Below are 18,450 nucleotides of genomic sequence, written 5' to 3' on the forward strand. Positions count from 1 at the left end.
ATCGGGGTCTCCTGCATTGCAGGCAAATTCAATAGGCATATAATTAGCATGCAATAAATATTTACTCAACACTTATTTACACTGTTCTGGGTGCTTGAACAAGATACACAAAGGTGCCTGTCTTCGTGAATCCTCTAATATGTACAAATTTCTAGTATATGGAACTTTCCTCCTTCCTAAGTAAGGCTAACTTACTTGTTTGAAAAATGTTTGAAAAGTGTTTGAAAAAATACAAGGCACTGTTAATTATCATGTTAATCAGTTAGAGGGAAGTCAGTAAACTTGCTCTTTCCACCCCTCACAAACGCCCCTTTACAATTTTCTCAATTTCTCTTCCAAGGGCCCCGGGCCAAAATGGAGGAGGCTGGACTGCATCTCCTAGCGCTCCTGGCGGGGGCGCTCTGTGCGCCTGCGCTGTCAGGAGCCCTCTCTGCCTCCTGGGAGTTGGAGTCATTCTTTTCCTCAGCCCGCCCAGTTTGCTACCTTCCCCACCTCCGCGCCTAACCGTGCTGCCTTCTGGGAGATGTAGTCCGTGACCGCCCGGACTCCAATTCCCAGCGGGCTTCGGGGCGGGAACCCGGAAGGGGAGGCTGGAGAGGAGCGAGTGGGGGAAACCCGCGTAGCCGAGGGAGCTGCAGCGCGGGGTGATGGTGAGAACCTCGAGCCGGGGCCGGGGGCGCTTGAGAACCCGTGCGGGAATTCGGGACCCGGTAGCGAGAGGGAAGAGGCAGGGGCTAAAGAAGGGGCTGGATGAGAGGAGATCGCTTGGGGGAGGGGATTGGGAGACGGGAGCTGGAGGGAATTGTAGAATGGGGGCTGGGGATGGGTCTTGAAGGTGGGGAGAGACTCGAGCTTTGGGACTGATTGTAAGGAAGCTCAGAGCTGGGGAAAGGAGTCCCGAGTTGGAGAAGGGAGTTGGCGTCCAGACAGAGGCCCAGAAGGGGGCAATTTCGAGGGGTTTAGCTGGGAGGGTGTGGAAAGGCATGGGAGTCAGTGCTAGGTGAATGAGAGGGTCTGGAGGCTCCGAGGGAGAGGCCAGTTCTGAAAGTGGTGGGTTGGAGCCTCTGGATCGGATTAGGGGCAGGAGGGCAAGCTTGAGATGGTGGAAGAGAGAAATCAATGGTAGAGTGGTGTGTAGGTTAGGATCCAGGACTGTGCGTAGGGTGGGGAGCAAGAGATTAGGGACCTGCCTGTAGCGATAGTTTGCTTAGTCCAGCCAGAAACTCCCGATAAACTGGACAGCCACACAACTGTAGGGTTATATGGCCAGAAGAGGCCATAGAGACGACTTCTGCACTCTTATTTCTCCAGTGGGATTTAGAAAAGTGTGGTGGTTTATGTGTATGGGCAGTCCAGCATTCAGAGCTTTTCTTCATTCCTTTATGATCTGGGCAAGTGTCCTCTCTCTGAAACTCAGTGCCCTTATCTATTGTGGAAACAACATGCCACTGAGAAGAGAGGAGTCTTCATAAGATCGTCCTCCTGGCTCAGGGTAAGTCCTTAGTCTCAGAGCAGTTGGTGAGAAGTTCCCCACCCCAGGAACGTGACTTGGTCACAGGTGCTAATGGATTCCCTCCTTTTCAGTGCAGCCCCAGGGGTGTTTTCTCAAAACCTGGCACTGATTTGGGCACACCTCAGGTCAGAAACATGCGGGGGCAGGGAGAGGGTTTCCCCACAGCCGATTCCAATTCCAGCTAACACTTACTGTTTAGGAAGTGCCTGGCCTTGTTCTTAGCTATTTGTATGTGCTAACTCCTTTAATTCTGACAACACCCCTAAGTTGTAGGTGCTGTTATTAGCTGTGTTCTACAGAAAGGAACCAGAGGCACAGAGAGGTTCAGCAACTTTCCCAAGGTCATCCAGCATTAAATGGTAGACTCGGGATTCCAACCTAGGCATCCTGACTTAGAATCTGTGCTCCTGTACTGAGGTACAACGTTATGAGTAGGGCAGAGTGAGAACTGAAGCCATCTTCAGGTTGTTTTTTTTTTTTCAAAGATTTGTTTATTTATTTACTGCTGACTGTGCCGGGTCTTCATTGGTGCCCATAGGCTTTCTCTAGTTTCAGTGAGCAGAGGATGCTTTCTAGTTGCGGTGCCTGGGCTTCTCATTGCAGTGGCTTCTCCTGTTGCAGAGCTTAGGCGCACCACCTTCAGTAGTTGTGGTGCACACGCTCAGCTGCTCCGCCATGTGTGGTCTCTTCCTGGAGCAGGGATCGAACCCATGCCCTTGCATCAGAAGACCGGAGTCTTAACAATGGGACCACCAGGGAAGTCCGAAGCAGTCTTCAGTTCAAATTTTAATTCTGCCACTTACCTTCTCTGTGACCTTGGGCAAGTCTTTTGGCCTCTCCTCAATTATGAAATGGGGTCAGTAACCCTAGGAAGGTTAGAGAGTTCAGGGAGGTAAGCATATAAAGTGCTTGGATAAATGCTTGATGCATGTGAGTTGTCATTTCTTTGAATGGGAAACGCAGACCTGAGAGAGGGCAATAGAGAAATACCGGTGAGGGAGACACCAGCCAGACTGCCTTTCCTTTCTCTCCCAGGTTGCTCCCGTGTCCTGACTCTTCTAGTTCCCCACCCTCTGTCCCTGGGCGCCCAAGCCCAGGCCTGACTCCCTGAGGCGGTGCTCAGAAATTCAATCTGTCCCCATTCCCATTCCTAGCCCCAGCCAAATATAAATAATTCACTCACCAATGCCCAGCCTGGCCCATCTCCATGTATTTCAGTGAATAGGAGATATTTCTAACAACTGTGTTTTTTTCCCTCCAACTTTTTGGTCACTGGGTCCTCGCAACTTTGTATGTAAGTCATTTTAAAACAGTTTGGTTCATTTGTTGTAGGCTTCTAGAGTTTTTCCCCTAAATTGTCTGGCTGTAATAGGAAAGCTTATGGTTAAAAGCATCAGCATCCGGTAGGCCCATGTTCCCATCCCCACTTCTGCTGCTGTGTGTCCTTGGCCAAGTTGCATGCCTACTCTGGGCATCCGTTTTCTCATATGTAAAATGGGCCACATTCCAACCATGAAACTCTTGTCAGCCGTTCATGAGATCTCGTGTATAATATGCCTAGTGCATATTAAGTTCTTCGTAAGTGTGAAGTATTTTGATTAATTTTATTCTTTCCAGAAAAATTTATTGAGCATGTGCTCCAGAACCATAATACCAAGGTTTGAATCCTGGCTCCATCACCCACCAGCTCTGTGACTTTGGGCAAGGCACTTAACCCCCCTGGACCTCAGTTTCCTCTTCTGGAAAATGGAGGTTCATCCCTTGAATCATCCACCGTGTTGATAGAGCACCTACGATTTGCCGGCACCTGTCCCAGGTATAGGCTGCCACCCTGCCCTTGGGGCGCTTGCGGCTGTCACAACACTGGGGCAGTTTTGCATCTCTGGTGGCATCTGTGCTCCTTATTCTGGTGTGGGTTACTCTACTCCTGATTCATTTTCAGCCCCTCATGCCAGTTTTGCCTGTTTGTCATTCAGTTCAGTTCAGTCACTGCTCACTGGTGTCTGACTCTCTGTGACCCCATGGACTGCAGCACACCAGGCTTCCCTGTCCATCGCCAACTCCCGGAGCTTGCTCAAACTCATGTCCATCAAGTCAGTGATGCCATCCAACCATCTCATCCTCTGTCGTCCCCTTCTCCTCCTGCCTTCAATCTTTCCCAGTTTCTTAGATTTTTAACATTTTGTTTCCAGGTCGCAATGAATGATCTGGAATCCAGTTGGTTTAGGGAAAAGTTGCCAGCCTCTCTTCCTTGTATCCATTTGTCACATCTGGGCGCCCCCTGGTGATGCAATGCTTCCCCCGCCTCCTTCCTTTATTTGTTTGTCTTGGAAAATGTGTCTGCTTTCTAAGTTACTCTGCCTTTTCCTTAAATCTTAAATGTGTTTCCAACCTGGGCTTATCTGAAGCTTTGTTGTTGTTCAGTCGCTTAGTCGTGTTTGACTCTTTGTGACTGCATGAACTGCTTACTCATGCAAAATGATTTTTTTTTCTTCTTTACTGTTGCTAGTGGTATATTGCTAGCAACTCTGGTAAAGCTGTGTTATTCCTAAAAGCACAAGTTTTCTTTTTTTTTTTTTTAATATTTATTTATTTGGTGGTGTCAGGTCTTAGTTGTGGCACATGGGCTTCAGAGCAAAGGAGCTCAGTATTTGAGGCACTCATGCTAGTTGCCCTCTGACATGTAGGATCTTAGTTCCCCAACCAAAGATCGAACCTGAGTCCCCCTGCATAAGAAGGGGCATTTTTAACCACTGGACTACCAGGGAAGTCCCCAGGTTTTCTAAAAGACTTGGCGTGTCACCTGCTCCTGACCCCTCAGTTAAGATTATAATCCCCACCTTACACTCTTGAGCCCTTTCACTAACTATATTTGTTTTCCTGTAGCACTGTGAAATTTACCCTGTCTCCAATCCATGAGGACGAGGATTTCTGTCTCCTGTGTCCTGCATGTCCCTGATGCCCAGAACAGTGTCTGACACATAGTAACTGCTCTGTAGATGCTGTTTAATTACTAGGTGAGATCCAGTACCAGACAGTTACAAAGGAATGGCCATGTTTTGATTATTGTGGGGGAATAGGACCAGTTTAATTTCAGAATGTAAAATAAACAGGGAAGAAGTCTTTGACTCCATTAAGTGGTTGTCAGACTCTTGAGTGGTCCCTTTTTTTTTTGCCATGCTGATGAGATCTTAGTTCCCCGACCAGGGAATCAAACCCCTGCCTTCTGCAGTGGAAGCTCAAGAGTCCTAACCACTGGACCACCAGGGAATTCCCTGTCTTACCTGTTCTTACTTTCCTTTTATTTTTTTAAAACCTTGTTTTTATGTGAACCGTTTTTAAAGACTTTATTGATTTTATTACAATATTCTTTCTGCTTTACGTTTTGGTTTTTTGGCCCCCAGGCATATGGAATCTTAGCTCTCCAATCAGGGATATAATCCTCAGCCCCTGCACTGTAAGGAGAAATCTTTAACTACTGGCCACCGGGGAAGTCCATGTCTCACCTTTTCTTAATAATCCTGGTCCCTTCATATTGAATCTCTCCTTGGTGCCTCGCTGGCACTGAGCGCTCTACCGAGTTGATCTCAATGAATCAGCAGCCAACCCATGGGTGGGTACTGTTACTATCTGTATTTTATGTTGGGGGAAACTGAGGCACAGAGGGATAAGGACCCTGCCTATAGTCACAGCCCTAAAAGTGAGAAAGCTGGGGTACTCCCTGCCTGGATTCTGTCTGTGGCCTGGATCTCTAGATGCTGAGGATTTGTATGATTCTGACCAGCTATTAGAAAGGAGGACTTAAGAGGAGGAGAGAGACCAGCAGACCCTGAGTCCAGAAAAACCAATAAAGGGGCATGGATGGATCAGGATTGTGGACACAGTTGTAGGGGGGTGATAGGGTGGAGAATTGAAGGAATAAGACCAGGAGCAGTGCCGTGAGGGTCCTGCCACCGATGCCTGTTGTAGTAATGGGCAAGTACACTCCCTGGGCACCGCTCTGTGCCCAGCCCTGTCCTGGCATGACCCTGACCTCTCCAACTTGCAAGATCTTAGTTCCCTGACCAGGGATTGAACCCAAGTCCTTGGCAGTGAAAGCACAGAATCCTAACCACTGGACTGCCAGGGAATTTCTGTTCCCAGCTTCTTAAGTCAAAGGCTTAGCTTGTTAATTAGCAGCCTTTTTCCTCTCTCTGTGCATTTATGGAAGCAGGTTCTCCCTTAACCTGCTACATAGCTGTCCTCAGAGCTCCCTTTATCTTCATCTGGGGAGTCCTTCCTCCTTTTGTCTTTCTTCTGAACTAGATCTTATCTCCTTGATCTGATAGCTTCCTTTTTCTTGGTTTACTCCTTTACTTCTGTGAAGCAAATCCTTTGGCAGCTTCCCGAGAAAGGGTTCCTGTGCCTGTTCTATTTGTTCATTGGTTTTGTTTTGCCAACTTGCACCTCTCGTGGAAGGATTTTAAACAGGGGAGTTCTGTGGTCTGATTGGTGTTTAGGAAGATCTTTCTGGCTACCATGAAAAGGATGGAGCCAGAAGAACTAAACCAGGCCAGAGAGCCAAGTGTGGAGGCTGGAGCAGCTGTGCCTTTGGGGAGAGATTCCAGCCTTCCAGAAACCTAGAGGATGGAGGGGAGAGAGAGGGGCCCTGACCCAGGTCATTGTCACTCAGCCGAGACAGATGACAGGTGCGGCCAGAGGAGGCCTCAGGAGGAAGAGACCCTGTGTGGCTTAGGAGGGCACCAGCACGGCTCCTGGAGGAGGTGGCCTCATGCCTTGGTCCTGGGAGCAGGATTTCTACCGCTGGACTTGGCTGGACCAGCTCATTTTTCACAAGAGGTCCCCAGTAGCATCTGTGTGGAAGGCGGACAGTAAGGCAGTATTAGGGGTTTGTTCCAACCAATAAGTGCTTCACACCTGCAATGTGCCTGGGCGTAGATTCTCCAACTTAATTGTGTGATCCCCCAGAGATCTTGTTGACATGCACTTTCTGATTCAGCAGGTGTAGGGGAAAGCCCAAGATTACATTTCTAATACACTTCCAGCTGCAGCTGCTGCTTTGAGGACCACACTCATAGTAGCCAACCACTTGGTGCTATTCTGAAAGCTGGGGATGCAGAGGTGGGGGAAAAAAAACTAGGCAAAAAATACCAGTCTGGGGGAGTTTTCATTTTAGTGAGGGGAGCTGACAATAATAAAGTTTGTAGCATAGTAGATAGTAATGCGTGCTAAGGAGAAAAATAAATCAGGGAGAGTGTGTGTCTTATCTGTGGTGGGGACTGTAGTTTTCAATCAAGATGTTCTCAGGAACAACAAGATCCTACTGTATAGCACAGGGAACTGTATTCAGTATCCTACGATAAACCATTATGGAAAAGAATGTGTGTGTATATATATATATATATATATATATATATATATGTATAACTGGATCACCTTGCTGTATAGTAGAAATTAACATGACATTGTAAATCAACTATGCGTGCGTGCTAAGTCACTTCAGTCATGTCCTACTCTTGGCGACCCTATGGACTGTACACTGCCAGGTTCCTCTTCCATGAGATTCTCCAGGCAAGAATACTGGAGTGGGTTGCCATGCCCTCCTTCAGGGGATCTTCCCGACCCAGGGATTGAACTGGAGTCTCCCGAATCTCCTGCATCTCTGCATTGGCAGGCGGGTCCTTTACCACTAGCACCACCTGGGAAGCCCCAATCAATACTACTTCAATAAAATAAATTTAAAATGAAAGGTCTCATGAAGGTGATCTGAGGAGGGGGGTGAGCCCTCTGGTTACCTGGGGAAGAGTATTCCAGGCAGAGGGAACAGAGAGTGCAAAGGCTTTGCAGACAGAACAAAATGATCCAGGAAAATTGCTCTGTATACTCCATGAAGGAGCTGCTTGCACTCTGGAGTCAGCCAGACTCTTTGATTCAAAGCTTGGCCACAAAGCTGTGTCCAACAGCAATTACTTAGCCATTCTATGCCCCCACTTTCTAACATCTGAAATGAGATAAAAAGAAGTAGTAAAACGATGTGAGAATTAAACGAGTTAATATTTATAAAGCACTCAGAACAAAGCCTGGCTCACAGTGAGAGCTCCAGTGTTAACTGCTGTTGTGATCATCATTTCCTCTGTAATACATTCATCTTGGCCATGACTGTTTCTTTGGATGCCTGCCCCCTTTCCCATGAGCTCTTTCTGGTGATCTCAGTGTCATCTCTGTATCTCCAGCACCCAACCCGGGGCCAGCACACGGGAGGACCTCAGAATGTCAGATGAGGGACATAAAGCTGGATTCTCTAATTGGGGGCATTCCAGCAAGGGTGATGATTGTGTGGTTCAGGTCCTTACTGAATTTTTTTCTTTTCAACCACTGTCTTATGGAGAGATACATTAAGGTTTCCCACTGCAGTGGTGGAGTTGCCAAGCTGTCATTCTGTTGCTTTTTGCCTTGTCTGTTTTGAGGCCATAGTATTAGGAGCACGTATGTTGAGAACTTTTGTGTATAATGGGTCAGTTTGTTTTGTCACATTCTTTGTCCCTAATCATCCCTTTTTCCTTTTGTCAGTTGTTACTGTTTTTTTAATCAGCAGTGTCACTTCTCTACTTGACTTTTTTTTTTAATTTTTATTTATTTATTTTTGGCTGTGCTGGGTCTTTGTTGCTGCAAGGGCTTTTCTCTAATTTCAGCAAGCAGGAGCTACTCTCTAGTTGTGGTGCACGGGCTTTTCATTGCAGTGGCTTCTCTTGTTGCAGAGCACAGCCCTGTAAGGCACATGGGCTTCAGTAGTTGCAGCACATGGGCTCAGTAGTGATGGCTTCCGGGCTCTAGAGCACAGGCTCTATAATTGTGGCGCACGCGGGCTTAGTTGCTCCACAGCATGTGGGGTCTTCCCAGATCAGGGATCGAACCCGTGTCTCCTGAATTGGCAGGTGGGTTCTTTACCACTGAGCCACCGGGGAAGCCTCTCTATTTGATTCTTGGTTCTTATTTGCCTGGTCAGTCTTTTTCCATCTTTTGATTTTCAGTCTTTTTGGCTCCAGATGTTTTTCAATAAGTGGATCTTCATGGAGCATTGCCTTAGGGTATGGCCTTGTACAGAGCTCAGTGTTTGGGAAGTTAGAGAATTCTGCTCTAGTAACCTCTGACACAGATAGAATATTTGGGTGTGAAACAGAGTTTACACTGCCAGGCCTCCAGGAGTTTGAGACATGGAGCCTTAGGGCAGGGAACTTTGATCCATTCTGTCCCGAGCTAGGCAGTGTTGCTGGGGTCACCATGATGACCATGATAACTCTGACCTTTCCTCCCATGGGTTCACTATTCAGTGGAGCAGATGGATCCATCCCTCGATAGTGACAGTGGACAGAGCTAGGTTTGGGGAACCCAGAGGACCCTTCTGGGCAGGTGGAAGGTTTCCAAGAAGGGAGCTCAGGGAAGGCCTCCCTGTTAAAGATACAGGCCCATGAAAGTTACATTTGAGCTAAGACCCAAATGATAGAAGGGATAGAGCCATGTGGAGACCTGGGGGGAAAGCATGCCGATCAGAGGGAACATAGAAGGAAAGGGCTTGGTGACTCTCAGGAATATACAGCAAGGAGGCCAGTGTGGGAGCCCAGAGGTGGAGCCTGACCCAGCCTTAATGGGTTAGCTTCCTGGAGGAGAGGATGGCTGAGCTGAAACCCCAGAGAATATATAATTAAACAGTAGAGCACAGCAATCTAAAATCAGATTCCCTGGGTTCCCATCCCTGCTTTTAAGTCCCACCAGTTATGTGTGACCTTGAGCTAGTTAGGCAACCTGACCTGCCTCAGTTTCTTCATCTATACAATGGAGATAACCTCCCCTCCTGAGGATCAGAGAAGGCCTCAGTATTCTAACTATTCTGTAGGCCACAGCAGGTGCTTACCTGGGTCCAACTGGGGGCGTGGGAAAGTGGGGGAAGTATGAGGCTGGAGTTGTAGAGTATCTGGGCTTTTCCCCAAGGGCACTGGGGAGTCATGGTAGGTTCTGAGTAGGGTAGGGACAAGGTCAGGTTTATACTTTGAGAATACCCTTCTGGCTCTGATGTGCAGGATGGCTGGTAGCAGACAGGGTGGTGGGAATGGACAGATGCCTGCAGTGGAGTGTCTCTTGAGCCAGCCTGGCACTGAAAGGATCTAGGCCAGTGCTGTTCAATAGAAACAAAGTGAACCTTACAGGTAATTTAAAATCCTCTAGTAGCCACATTTAAAAAGTCAAAGAGATGAAGTCAATTTTAAACATTTTTAACTCATTTATATCCTAAATAGTCTCATTTTAACAGGTAATCAATATTTAAAAAAATTATTAAGGTATTTCATATTATTTTCTTCTACTGTTTGCGGCGCCTGGTTGGAAGGGCTGGCCTGAGAGGCCCTTTTGGCCACACGGCCTGAGCCTCACGGCCAGGCCCAGAGGCTTAGACTTAGTGCCGCCGGAGCCACCATCTCAGGGTTCTGCCCATTTGTTTTTCAGGGTGAGGTGATCCTGCTGCTCCGTTTCCCCCGCGGGAAATCTCGCCCTCCAGGTTTCCCTACCAAAGCTAGGCACTTTCAGATCTTTCTGCCCCCTTCCTTTCCTCCGGACCTGGAGTCTCAATCCGTTAACTGCATGGCCCTTTAAATTTCAGCTGTCAATCAGGGCTCCTGTTTAGAGGAAACGTCGTAATAAACCTTTCCTTGATTGTCATGGCCTGGGTCCTGGCCTTGTTCTTCCGTTTAGCAGGAAGTTAGGAATTGTTCCACACTCTCTTCACTTGACTATTTCCGCACCCCGTTCGTCACCTCTCGCCTACTCCACCCTCTTTCGAAGTTGGGCCCCTTCGCCAAGGCCTGCCTTATATGGGCATGGCGCCGAATGGCCGCCGCTCATTGGCTGGGGGCATCACGCGCACGTCTGTCAACAAAGGGGCGGAGGGAAACCAGTGGGGTGCCGGGCAAGCGCGACAGCTGGAGGGAAGGAGCGAGGGGGCGGGCCCTCTTCTCTTGCGCACGCGTGGGTGCCGCCTCCTCCCCGCAGGGGGCGGGGCGCGCCGGTGGGGAACTTTGAGGGGGCGTGTCTAGGTTTCGAGAGTAACCTTAGCGGTTGGCGAATTCCAGGGAAGCTATAATGGGTGGGAGTGGGAACATTTTTCGTGGGTATGGAGATACTTTGGGGTTCCCTTGAGTTTAGGTGGCGCCTTGGGATTTGAGTTTGGGTTCCGATGTAGTATAGAAAATTCGAATGTATTGTAGGGAATCCCCCATGTGATTTGGGGTGTTTGGTGGGTATAGGATTTGGGGAGCCACGGAGAGACAGAAGCAGAGAGTCCCATGTCTAGACCCAGAATGCATGCGCTTTCTGCTCTCCCGACTTCCTCCCTGTCTGGCTCCGGACAGGGATTTAACCTTTCTGCCCCTCATCTGGACTCAGGGACGAATAACACTCCCTGCTTCCTAGGGAGGAGGGAGGATTAGCAGGAATTGTTAAAACAGTACCCAGTAAGCTGCCAGCGAGCGTGCCATAAGCTCATGTCTGCGTATTAACATTTTGTGAGGTTTCTTTGGGAGTATTTTGGAGGTTCTTTTGACTTTGAGAAATAAATGGTTTGGTATTAGTTTTATGTGTTAGGGAGCGTTGATGTTTTAGTTAGTTGTTTTGCTGTCGGGGGGCCTTCTGTGGGATTAGGTAATGCGTGTGGAGGTTTAGAGAGAGTTTGAGGTAAGTGTAGAATTTCAGGAAACTGGTCCTTTGGGTCATCCGTGAGGTTTGGAAATTGCTGTGTGTGTTGGAGTTCTTGGTAGACATGGGATTTGTGTAGGTCTACATTGAGATTGAGGCTTTCTGGGCTGGAGGGGATATTTTTAGGTTTGGAAGTTAAGTAAGATTTTGAGAGGGTCTGGATATTTTGGGTCAGGATATATTTGCATCTATAGAGAATGAGTGGCTTTTGCTGTGGCAGTTTCTATTCCTGGACATTTTATTTATTTATAATTTTGTTTATTTACTTTTGGTTATGCTGGGTCATCATCACTGCGCAGGCCCTTCTCCAGTTGCAGCAAGCAGGGGTCACTCTTGCTGCGGTGCACAGGCTTCTCATTGTGGTGGCCTCTCTTGTTGCACAGCACAGGCTCCAGGGCACATGGACCCAGTAGTTGTGGCTCCCCAGCTCTGGAGCACAGGCTCAATAGTTGTGGTTCATAGGCTTACTTGTTCCGAGACATGTGGGATCGTCTCATCAGAAATCAAACCCATGTCTCCTGCATTGGCAGGTAGATTCTAGATTCTTTACCATCGAGCCACCAAGGAAACCCTGTTCCTGGTCATTTTAGATGTGTTGGTTGTTGGTAAACTTAGCCATCTATAGGTTTTAGGGGCTGTGTGGTATTTTTTTTTTTTAAGCAAGAAACAGATTTCAGCAGGGGCTGTGTTAGGAGGAGTAGGTGGGATTGGGAATTATGGGGAGGTGGGCAAGGATTCTTAGGATTAAGACTTTGGTGTCTATGAGTGCTTGGAGGCTGTCTAGATCTTAAAGCTATAGGGCCATGAAATAAATGGTGATTTAGTGATGTCTGTGGTATTGCCTGAATTTAGAGGAACCATATATACTGCAGAGGTCAGCAAACTTTTTCCATAAACGGCCAGATAATGAGTATTTTAGGCTTTGCAAGCCATATCTTCTCTGTCACCTCTACTCAACTCTGCTGTGGTAGCATAAAAGCAGTCATGAACAAATGAACATATTTCAATAAAATTTTATTTGCAGAGACAGGCAATGGGCCGGATTTGGCCCTTGGCTCAAAATAGTACAACCAGGAGTCAGCAAACTAGTTTCACTGGTCTGTAAGCATGTGGAAGGTTCGGACATTTGAAGGGTGTCTTGGTTTCAAGATATCTGGAGGGAGATGGCCCAGGGAAAGACTGAGGATTTGAGACTGCAGAGGAAATGGCAACCCACTCCAGTATTCTTGCCTGGAGAATCCCAGGGACGGTGGAGCCTGGTGGGCTGCCGTCTATGGGGTCGCACAGAGTCGGACACGACTGAAGTGACTTAGCAGCAGCAGCAGCAGTTCTGCAGTAGAACATAGTTGGGTCAGGCTCAGTAGCAAGACTGCCTCCAGATTAGGTCACGCACACAAAGTCATTGCAAAATAAAAGGGTCACTATTACAAGCCCTAAATTGAGAAATCTGGAAACCAAGTTTGAGGGCCTGGTTTTGCAATATATAAACCTTCCCCACTCTGAGCCTCAAACTCAACAAGTTGGGAGCAACTTGAAGAAACTAGACTAGAAAGGCCTTCTCATGCCAGGGGTCTACGTTTCTGCTTAAAGGAATTACCTGCACAGTCTTGGTGCAAGTGTGTGCATTTTTCTGGGTGAGGATCTGCAGCTGTAATAGATCCCCAAAGAGCCTCACAACTGGAACCAAGTGAAGAGCTCCACTCTTAAGGACCTCTCTGTCTCCTACCTCTAATCTTCCCCTGCCCAGCCCACCTTGTTCCTTCCTCCATGGGTTCAGGCTCCCTTAGCTGTGGGCAGGGCTGGGAATTGTTGTCTCTTCAGGAACTTGTTACTGGGTGAGCAAATAGAAAAAGGAGGAGCTTTCCGTCAGTTGGTACTTTAAATTCTGTTTAAAGTTCTGGCAGCAGAAGGCCTGTGGATCGTGAGTAAAACCAGTCAGGCAGTGGAAGGTTGAAGCAAACTGCCAGCTCCTGTCACACTCTGGGTATTACAGAAGCAGGTCCCAACCTCTCTGCAGCCCTCCGTTTGCTCATCTGGGTCAGGGCGGGGCGGGAACAGGATCTGAGTGGTCCAGCCTGGTCTGTCTCCTCAGATCCGGAGAGGTTGAGGTCAGAGGGGAACTGACGGGGCCGGCTGTTCCCCAGCTCCCCCACCCCCTCTTCCATGTCTCCAGGTGACCTGTGGAGCCCCCCACCGCCATCCAGGCCCTGCGATGTGGTGAACCCCTGCCTCTCTGCCACCATTCCCAGAATGGACCGAGGTGGCCTCCTGCCCTTCCAGCTCTGGTGCCCCCGGCCCTTCGGCACCTACTCGCAGAACCAGCCACGTCCACCTTCTGCAGCCCTCAAGCCCTCAGCCTGCTCGGAACCCGGCGGTGGGGCAGAGCCAGAACATGGCCCTGCCCACTCTGAGAACACGCCCCCAGTCTTGGCCTCCGAGGCTCCTGCCTCCCAGCCTGCCCCGCTCCTTTCTGCAGCCGCAGCTGGCGACGAGGGTCGAGTTCTGCTGGACACGTGGTATGTGATCAAGCCGGGGAATACAAAGGAGAAGGTGGCCTTCTTTGTGGCCCACCAGTGTGGTGGCGGCAGTCGGGCCAGCTCCATGAAGGTCAAGGGGCACTGGGGCAGTGACAGCTCCAAGGCCAAGCGGAGGAGGCGCTGTCTTGAATCTACAAAGGCTCCGCCCGACCCAGGGGGACAGGACGGGCCCCCTGCCGTGGAGGGGGCCCCAGCCTCCGCCGGCGAGGATGTGGACCTGCTCTCTGTGGCCGAGATGGTGGCCCTGGTGGAACAGCGGGCCGCCCTGGCCCTGCAGAGCTACCCGCGCCCCAGCACCCCGGCGCCTGTGGTCTTCGTGTCGGCTGAGCAGGGTGGGCCTGCCAAGGGGCTGGGATCCGAACGAAGGTCCGGCAGCGGGGACTGCAGCCGTGTAGCCGAGGCGGTAGCCCACTTTGAGGCCCAGCGGGACAACCCTCCGGCCAAGGGCCTCCGCAAGGAGGAGCGGCCTGGGCCAGGCCCCGGAGAGGTGCGCATCGCCTTCCGGATCTCCAACGGCCGAGAGTCCAGAGCACCGGATGGCAGCTTGCCCAACGGGAGCGGGGGACGGCCGGGTTGTGCTTACCCTGGCAGCCCGGGTCCCGGAGCCCGGGCCAAGGACAAGATCACCTGCGACCTGTACCAGCTCATCAGCCCCTCTCGGGACGCCCTCCCCAGCAACGTGGAGTTCCTGCTGGCTAGGGCAGACGAAGCCAGTGAGGGTGAGACCCCCGCCCCCGCCAGGCCCGAGGACACTCCCCCGGCGCCCCCGCCACCCCCTGCCCGGGACTGCGGAGCGTCAGGCTTCCACGTGGATGTGGTGGTCACTGGGGTGGTGGACGAGTGCATCTTCTTTGGCAAGGACAGCACCAAAAACGTGAAAGAGGAGACGGTGTGCCTGACTGTCAGCCCCGAGGAGCCACCTCCGCCCGGCCAGCTCTTTTTCCTCCAGTCCCGGGGGCCGGACGGGCCCCCCGAGCCTCCGCCGGCCGACTCACCGGCCACGGCGCCAGGCCCGGACGATGCCGAGGGGACGGCCGACACCTCCCTGTGCCGCCTGTACCGGCACGTGTCCCACGACTTCCTGGAGATCCGTTTCAAGATCCAGCGGTTGTTGGAGCCGCGGCAGTACATGCTGGTGCTCCCAGAGCACGTGCTGGTCAAGATCTTCAGTTTCCTGCCCACGCGGGCCCTGGCGGCTCTCAAGTGCACCTGCCACCACTTCAAGGGCATCATTGAGGCGTTCGGCGTGCGGGCCACAGACTCACGCTGGAGCCGCGACCCACTCTACCGCGATGACCCTTGCAAACAGTGCCGCAAAAGATATGAGAAGGGCGATGTGTCGCTCTGCCGCTGGCACCCCAAGCCCTACCACCACGACCTGCCTTACGGACGTTCCTACTGGATGTGCTGCCGCCGAGCCGATCGCGAGACGCCCGGCTGCCGCCTGGGTCTGCATGATAACAACTGGGTGCTGCCCTGCAACGGGCCGGGCACTGGTGGGGGCCGGGCTGGCCGCGAGGAGGGGAGGTGAAGACGGGGGAGGGGGTGGGGAAGAACCCACCACGCCCACCCCCACCCCCTCCCCCTGGGAACAAAGGGTCAGGACTGGGTCACCAGCCCATACCCCCAGCCCAGGCAGCATGGATCCCCCTCCAGAACTAAGATGGGGTTCATGGGGGTGACTAAGAAAGCACTCTGATTGATCCCTACTGGTTTTCTACTCTTCAGACCCTCAAGTTGGGTGTTTTTTTTAATCAGCATCTCAATTTCGTCTCCATTCAGCCCCGATGCCCTCCCTGCCACTCTCCATACCCCAGGGACCCACTAGCAGGGAGCAGATGGCAGCTAATTTTGGTACTACTTAAGGGTTCCCCCATTCTGGCCCCCTTGCATTCCCTTCCCCAGTTCTTTCTCTGTGGAGTTGTTATTTTCCCCCAAGAGGCTGCAGCACCCAGCGTTGGTACCCTTCCTAACCTACTACACCAGGGCTCACCTCCTCTTTAGGAATTGGGGGCCATCAGATCACAGATCACATTTTGGCACTTTTCATGGCCACCTGCCATTTCTAGACATTTTCCCCATTAAAACAATAAAAATCAGTTTTCTCCATAACCTCAAGCTATCAGTCTCTCTAGGTCCCCAAGAGGAAAACAAAAGTTGAAGTGTAAAAATTCTCTTCCAATATTTAAGCTATTGCCATGACCCCATCCCACTCCCCACCCCCCACCCCCCACCCCCCCCACAAAAAAAGCTGTGAAGCCCTTTGCCTCGCTCTGGACAGCGTGGGGGCGCCAGTGGGCAGGGACTATGGGTTTCAATTTCTGTTTTTTTTTCCTTCCACTTGGGGTACTTGTTCGGGTGTTAGAGGTCTCTCCGTCCTCTAGCCACATATTTTTTTAAAGAATCCTTTAGTGAACCAAGACCTTGACTTTCAGGCAGTTTGATCTGGAGTACTTTTGTTTGTTCTGTTTGGGTTTGTTTTTTTTTTAATTTGGTTTTGTTTTTTCATCCTTGTGGTTCTGGAAAGCTTCTAACGTGTGGCATCTGACCAATTTTGAATTGGTCCTTTCTATAAAATCAATATTTATAAGGCTGGGCCCAGACTGGTTTGTGTGTTGTTAAGGAAGCTGTTTGGAAGAGAAGGCAGTCATGGGCCAGTTCGTGGTGAGATGGAAAAAACTGAAAAAATCCTTAGCCAATTCCCTTGGACTGAGATGATTTTTGACTCTTCGTCTGTGTCAGTTTGGATTCAAAAATCTCAAAATAGTATTAATAGAAACGCAAACAGGGTAGCTTTTATTTCTTTAGAAACCCAGTGTTGGGCAGGTATGGTGGCCCTGAAGTCACTGGGAGCCCAGACTCCTTCTAGCCCACTATTCCATTATTCTTTGCCTTTGGCCCTCAGCCTTATGGTCCAAGATGGCTGCTACAACTCCACCCATTACCATTTTGTGGGGAAGGGAGTCCCCTTCCTCTCAGAAATACTACACCATGCTTCTATGCACAGCTCACTGATCAGAACTTTAGCCACATGGAAGGACTGCAGGGGAGACTGGGAAATGCAGACGCTTAGCCAGATGCATTATGCCCAACCAGAAACTCATAAAGATCCCTGTAATAAAAGTTTTAAGATATTCAGCTAATTATTAACTAACAGAAGAGGGGAAAATGGATATTGAGCAGTGGCTAACAGTCTCTGACATTCTTACCAAGGAATCAAAATTTCCAGAGATGAGAATATGTCAAAGTAGTTATTTAATACTTATATTTTAGAATCAAAGAGACCTGGATTTATAACTTGGCTTGGTTTTGTGGAATTTTGGATTCCTGTAAAGGGAAGGCCGGGTTATTTGGACTCTCCTGCTGAAAACAGGAAGTAAAATCTGAAAAGCCTCAAATAGCCAATAAAACACAGATGGATATACTAAGCCAGAAATTTAAGGAAAAGGTCCATAGGGATCCTAAAGCCACTTTTGCTCTGAGGGCATTTGCCGATGTAAACAACCCTGGGTTTCCAATTTGTAGCCTTATTGGGATAGGCCAGCAGAAGTCAAAGTCTGCCCAAGGTGAAGAATCTAATAGGAGCTGGAATCCCACCAAACTACAAGCTCAGGTAAGGCTGACCCAGAAACACTGCAGAGAAGGTGTTTTAAATGCTGAAGGAAACACAAAATTAAAGGAAAGGGGTAGGGGGAAAATGGGCCCTGATAATCTGTGGCCACAGGCTGGCCCTTGGCTTGGGTTTGCAGCCCGATTTTGCATCACCTGTTGTGATCCAGGGTACTGAGATGTCTAGCAGAAACAAAATCCCCTGGTGGGAGGAGCTGACACCTAGAATCCCCACCAGTTTTTTTTTGACAATGAGCAGTAAGAGTCAAATAACCAAACACATGGAAATAGAGCAGCAGCAGCAAGAAGCAGCGGTAGCCACAGAGCAAAAACAGACCCACAAAGGCAGCAGGTGGTGGAACTATCAGTCACAGATTAGAAGAAAAAAGAGAGCTTGGAAATACATGCAGGGAACCCAGACCTGAATAATGGCCTAGCCAGAATGAAAGGAAAAAACCCACAAAGGTATAAAGTAACCAAAAGTAAAAAGCCAAAGGCTAGGCTAAACAAATTAGACACTGAGAGAGTTACCCAGCTAGAGCAAGGTCTGAAAAAGTGGCACAGATATCAAAAAGAAAAAAAATGTAAACTGTTATGGAGGATAGAGGAAGTCTAACCTATTTAACTGGCAACCTAGAATCAGAAGCGAAAATGAAATGGTGCAATGATAGTATGTAAAGACACAATGACTGCAAATTCCAGACTGATAAAAAGATGGGTACACGCAATGAATCATAGGCAGGATAAATAAATAGAAACGAATACCTAGACACATGCAATGAAAGTGTCCAGCTGTGATCTTCAGCAACTGATTTCTCTGAAGCTCAGTTTCTTAATCTGAAAAATGAGAATGTTGGACAGTTCCTCAAAAGGCTGATACACTAGAGTGCTCACCGGTTGTGCCCATCAAAGACCCCTCTTGGGCCCTTCATAGTGTGAAGCTGGGGGAGGCTGCCTTTCAGAGACGGATGGGAGCTGGGGAAACATTACCTTGTCAAGCATCAGCAGCCTCATCTGTAAAATGGGCTCATGATCCTGACCCCAGAT

General features: G+C 49.6%; 1 protein-coding gene across 9 annotated transcripts; it reads left to right on the forward strand.

Moving 5' to 3' along the window:
- The first annotated feature begins 592 nt into the window (after positions 1-592).
- Positions 593-16,387, forward strand: FBXO46 (F-box protein 46). Of its 9 annotated transcripts, none has more exons than XM_081515664.1 (4): positions 593-650; positions 1,312-1,492; positions 4,400-4,530; positions 13,431-16,387. In XM_081515664.1, the coding sequence occupies exon 4, from the start codon at positions 13,508-13,510 to the stop codon at positions 15,323-15,325; it is 1,818 nt and encodes a 605-aa protein (XP_081371790.1). In that variant the 5' UTR covers positions 593-650; positions 1,312-1,492; positions 4,400-4,530; positions 13,431-13,507; the 3' UTR covers positions 15,326-16,387. The 9 variants fall into 9 exon arrangements, with proteins under 9 accessions (XP_081371790.1, XP_081371788.1, XP_081371792.1 ...); XM_081515662.1 differs by having other exon boundaries at positions 1,397-1,492; XM_081515666.1 differs by having other exon boundaries at positions 1,418-1,492.
- Positions 16,388-18,450: the final 2,063 nt, after the last annotated feature.

Source organism: Giraffa tippelskirchi, chromosome 7, assembly GCF_054371585.1.
Source record: "Giraffa tippelskirchi isolate mGirTip1 chromosome 7, T2T-mGirTip1v1.2.pri, whole genome shotgun sequence".
In the NCBI taxonomy this organism is placed as follows: domain Eukaryota; kingdom Metazoa; phylum Chordata; class Mammalia; order Artiodactyla; family Giraffidae; genus Giraffa; species Giraffa tippelskirchi.